Below are 5,424 nucleotides of genomic sequence, written 5' to 3' on the forward strand. Positions count from 1 at the left end.
CATTTTATAGTTCTTGAACTTGTTTCTGCCATATATCCCTCAACCCATTTAATTTAATAGAAATATCATTTTTAGTCCTTGTGTTATTGCTTTTTGTTCCTTGTAATATTCGACTTAATGTATTTAACCTTCAATGAAGCAATATGTGTATTTTTAATCCTTTTACTAAGGGACAACAAATTGTGTGACTGATAGCCTGTTTAGCCAAGCTTCTCCAAAACCAAAAGAAAAATATGCTCTTTTTTTCAAAGTTGAAGTGTTTGACCAAGCTTTTAGAAGAAAAAAAGCAAGATAGTAGGCGACGAGACTGCATTTACCTGACCCTGACTTCCATCAAATTGGATACATCACAACTGATAAAGGATTAAAAACAAAAACGAGCAGACAATACAGAGGTGCATGTATTCTATTCCCAAACAACCATCTCAAATTAATAGTTGCTCTATATTCTAATCAAATGTGCTAAATAGTTTTTTTACAGTGAATTTTACCACTAAATACTTCACCTTTTCTTCTCAGCGAAGCTGTAGCGAATAGATTCCAGTTCAACCAGCAACCAAAGACCTGCAAAAAACCAATGCAACCACCATGTATATCTGAAACAAACCATTTTGTCTTCTTCCCACCATTCGAAGCCATAAAAGCGAAAAAGAAAAAAGAACAAGATGAAGTAATGCTGGTAACATTGGGCTCTTACCATTAGTAAATTTTAGTTTGAACACGACATCAATATAGGCTACCAGCTTCATCTACATACTCGCTGCTATATGTGGAGTCATCATTGTCAAAAATCGTAATCATAATCTATCGTAATCATAATCATACTCACGATAGTCCCCAAGGCCGAGGACGTAATCGTAGTCATAACTAATATCGTCATCTTCATCAGAAGACGGGCGACGCTGATTTTCAGAATGAAATTCATAGTCATGTGTGGAATCACCGGGGCGCTTTAGATCTACAATCTGTTGCATACATCTTCTTTCTAAGTCCCCTTCAAGATCAACACAACAACAGCAGCGCAAGTCAAGTGATTCAAGGAGCGAACAGCCATCAAGAATGGCAAGCAATCCTTTATTTGTCAAGCTATTTTGAAGAAGTGCAAGGTGCCTCAATTTAGGCATACTTTTGGCAATAGCTAGAGCTTGATCATTGCATTGAGATGGTGGAAATATCAAATTTCCATATTCAGTGGCATTCAATGTAAATGACTTGAGCAGGGGGCAATAACGACCAACACTTTCTATATCATCTTTAGTAATCAAGGTAAAGTAAATGTGCAACTCCTCCAGCAATGGGAAGTTCTTGGCAGCTGCAGCCCAACCTCCAACTAAGTTACTATAACACTTGACAACTCGAAGATGTCTGAGCTGACTTGATCTGTTAGAAAGAACAACAAATTTATTACTTTAAGAGAACTCCTATTTCAGGGGTGGCAACAAAACGATACGAGCAATTACAAGAACACCACAAGGAAAAGGACAGCCATGGTCTAGAAACTTATAGATCAGCTGAAAGAGATAGAATCTCCTCCTCCTCTATAGATAGACTAACATTTCTCTTGATTATCAGGTTTGCATAAGAGGATAGAAGGATCTATTTTGTTGCTGGTATCAAATCCTTTGACATTACAGAAATTTACTCGAGTCGGTAACTTTTATAAATGAGCCGAAAGCTTCCCAAGGCAGTGGTAACTTATTTCGAATTTGGAGACTACATAACTCCAGGGTTCTTTTGCTCTCAGAAAGTTAACAGATGCGGAGAGATTCTTGAGTATTTGTAAGACTACAAGGTAGAAAAAGAATTGTTACCATCTTGCCGAAAGTAAACCACAACTAAGGGTAGAAGAATCTATCAAGCAAAATTGCTAGAGCTGTTGACAAAGGGGAAGCTCCCGGTAACAATAACCATTCACCTAAGCTGACAGAAACTTTTGCAGAAGTGGTTAAAAGAATATGTGGAATGTAAGTTCAGCAACGTGACGGGGGAAGCGGATGTGGAAGTTAGGCTTGACTACAGGTCATCCTCAAGAGAGAAAGTTTTAAGTACTTAGGGTCTATTATCCAGGGAGATGGGGAGATCGATGGGGATGTTACGCACCGTATAGGAGTGGGGTGGATGAAATGGAGGTTAGCGTTTGGAGTCCTGTGTGACAAGAATGTGCCACCGAAACTCAAAGGTAAGTTCTATAAACCGGTGGTTAGACTGGCCATGTTGTATGGAGCTGAGTGTTGGCCAGTCAATAATTCACATATCCAGAAGATGAAAGTAGCAGAAATGAGGATGTTGAGATGGATGTGTGGGCACACTAGGCTGGATAAGATTCGGAATGAAGATATTCGGGAGAGGGTGGGCGTGGCTCCCGTGGACGACAAGATGCGGGAAGCGCGGCTTAAATGGTTCGGACACGTGTGGAGGAGATGCACCGGTTAGGAGGTGTGAGCGGTTGACTTTGGCACGTACGAGAAGAGGCAGAGGGTGGCCTAGGAAGTATTGGGGCAAGGTGATCAGGCAGGACATGGCGCGACTTCAGATTTCCGAGGACACGGCTCTTGATAGGAACATGTGGAGGTCGAGCATTAGGGTGATAGGCTAGGGGTAGTTGAGAGTTCTTCCCTCTTTGTACCGGGTCGTCTGTTAGAGTTCTGTTAGGTTTGTTAGCGGTCTTTGTTGTATTCACATTGGTGTTTTGCATAGTTTTATGTTATTGTCCTTTCACTTATTTGTGGTGGTTATTTTCTTTCTGGTATTTTTTATTGTTACATGTCTTTTCTCTTATTTCTTTTCTGATATTATTGCCTTTCCTGTTGAGCCGAGAGTCTCCTGGAAACAGTCTCTCTGCCCTTTTCGGGGTAGTGGTAAGGTCTGCATACACTCTACTCTCCCCAGACCCCACTAGTGGGATTTTACTGGGTATGTTGTTGTTGTTGTTGGTTAAAAGCATTCACTGGCCAGCAAAGGGTCCAAATTTAAGCATCATACAGCCTGAAGGAAACAGAATCATCATCAGAGGTGATTCTTTACCTTCAGAGAAAGATCTTCTTGGCCATTGCTGATGATACTCTTTTGATGTGCTACCTTGGGACAGTTAAGTCATTTAATATAATTCTCACTGTTTTGAATCAGTTTCAAAGGTGTATGGTAATTGGAGAAAGAGTCTTATTTTTTCAATTAACAAAGTCAATAAACGTTAAGGAGTTGGCTGGAGTTTTGGGGTGTGAACTAGGTAATCTTCCCCACTAATCTATTTGGGAATGCCTTTGGGAGCTAATAATAAAACTGCAGGTCGTTGGCCAGGCGACAAGGGGTCCTAAAAAGTTGGGTAGATGGAAAAGTCAATACTTGTCTTTTGGGGGAAGATTGATGTTGGTATAGGGTCCTTGATGCACTATCCACATATGTGATGTCATTATTTCCTATGCCAGTTAAAGTGGAGAAAAGGCTGGATAAATTATGGAGGAATTTTTATGGCAGAATAATTAAAAAAAGATAGCTTTTCAACTAGTCAAGTGAAATACTTTAACACTCAACAAGAATGCAGGAGGCCTAGGCATCAGAAACTTGAGGCAATACAACTGTAGTTTAATGATGAAATGGCTGTGGAGATTCACTTAAGCAAAATATGGAAGGATTTTATCGACGAAAAATATGGCTTCCAAGGTTTTTGGACTACTACAAGAGTGACCACTCCTTATGGGATGGGGTTATAGAGGAACCTAGGAATATTAGAGCTTTATTGCAAAATTTTGTAAGTAATATTGGCTTCAGAGTGAGCGATGGAAGAAAGAACGCTTTTTTGGATTGGATTGGCCGTGCTCACTATTTTCAGATTTGTAGAGACTTACAGTTTCCTAATGCTAAGTTGACTACCACTAGAAGGCAAGATGGATGAAATTTCAACTTCAGGAGGCATTTGAATAATTAGGAAATGAGGATTTGCTGAATTTTTACAAGTACTAGATCCTTTCAATGGTTAAGGACAAAGTGAGGACACGCTAGTCAGCAAAGCTTGCAACAGGGGTGTTTTCACAATGAGTTCATGTGGGTTCTGATTCTTCTGGACAGCAAGGGTGTTCTTGGTCTTGGAGTCAAGTCCGGAAAATAATCTCAATAAAAATTAAATCCATCACCCTGGTGCTCCAAATCTCGCGATCATTTCTATAAATCTACAAATATCTAAACTCCCCCTCTATCAGAAATTGTTTGGCAATATAGCTATTTGGGGAAATCCAAACATTTGATTTACTTTACTATATAAAGTTTATGTTCAATAGTAGTTTTGCCTAGTTTTGCATATGTAATTTTTTAATTTCATAACAGTGAAATGTCCGAGGTTTAGCGGCGCAAATCAAATCTCAGTGAAATGCGCCCCCTTAAATACCAGGTTTTGGTTTGCGGCAGGGTTCTAACACGTGATGTACGCTTAAATCACGCATTCATGCATTGTGCGCTTACTACTGGACCAAAACCCTAAGGGCTTTTTGAATTTGTAAACTGGATTTCCAGAAAACCAAAAAAAGACAATCCGAATGTGAACCCCATCATTTTTTTCAATTAAACTTTTAGAGAAGTGAGGGCTTTGCATTCAATCAAACAATTAAGCACACTAATCGCCCAAAGGGGAGAAGACAATCATATTTTGACCATATCTAAACTCATTTGACAGTACAAAATTAATATTACGACAAAAAAATGTACCTCTCAGCAATGTAGTTGATCATGTCTATGCTACCAAAATTATCGATGCTAATTTTGAGTAACTGACCCTGGCTACGATCAACTGCAATCCGACATATCTTGTCCAACACCCAAGGCATTTTGAAATTATCACCTTCATTTTTCAAGTCAACAACAGACCACATAGCGGGGTTATGGCACACCTTCCACCAGGTATTCCAAACTCTCTGTGCACTCTCCACTATCTCTATCGCTCCCGGCCGCCGTAGAATGTCCATCGTAACCTCCCACGGAAGCTCCACCCACGGCGGCGATGGCGGTGGTGCTACAATTGACGAGGAAGATTCTTCCAAGTTTTCGTGTTCATTTGCCATTTTGCTTTTCTCCTCAAATTTTAGGGCTTTGATTTCGACGGAGCAAGGGAAAGCAAGTGGGCGTTCTCCTAATAGATTTAAAGTTAAAAAATAGGTCCTATCAGTGGAGGATAGAATTACACTGTATTTGGATCATTGTTCCTCGTTCTTTTATAATGTATCGTATTGTATTGTACTGTACTGTATTGTATCGTTTTGATGGATACAACGTTTGAATAGACTGTATCGTTTGCTGTTGTTAAATAACATCTTTATTGTTTGGCTTGACTGTATTGTACTGTACTGTACTGCTACGTTTACTAAAATACCCTCAATTATTTTATTAAAGGTTGGAAAGAGGTATAACACTTGAGACTAATGGTAGGGTCGAAGC

General features: G+C 39.6%; 1 protein-coding gene across 2 annotated transcripts; it reads right to left on the reverse strand.

The window, feature by feature from the left end:
• Positions 1–410: 410 nt before the first annotated feature.
• Positions 411–5,157, reverse strand: LOC107795574 (putative F-box/LRR-repeat protein 9). 2 transcript variants are annotated; one of them, XR_001650146.2, is made up of 3 exons: positions 4,699–5,156; positions 698–1,380; positions 411–564 (listed from the first exon to the last, which is right to left on the reverse strand). XR_001650146.2 is itself a non-coding variant. In XM_016618241.2 (2 exons), exons 1-2 carry the CDS (start codon positions 5,049–5,051, stop codon positions 798–800), a joined length of 936 nt encoding a protein of 311 aa, XP_016473727.2. In that variant the 5' UTR covers positions 5,052–5,157; the 3' UTR covers positions 411–797. The 2 variants fall into 2 exon arrangements, 1 of the variants encoding a protein (XP_016473727.2); XM_016618241.2 differs by having other exon boundaries at positions 411–1,380; positions 4,699–5,157.
• Between the last annotated feature and the right edge of the window lie 267 nt (positions 5,158–5,424).

Source organism: Nicotiana tabacum, chromosome 5 (assembly GCF_000715075.1).
Source record: "Nicotiana tabacum cultivar K326 chromosome 5, ASM71507v2, whole genome shotgun sequence".
NCBI lineage: Eukaryota > Viridiplantae > Streptophyta > Magnoliopsida > Solanales > Solanaceae > Nicotiana > Nicotiana tabacum.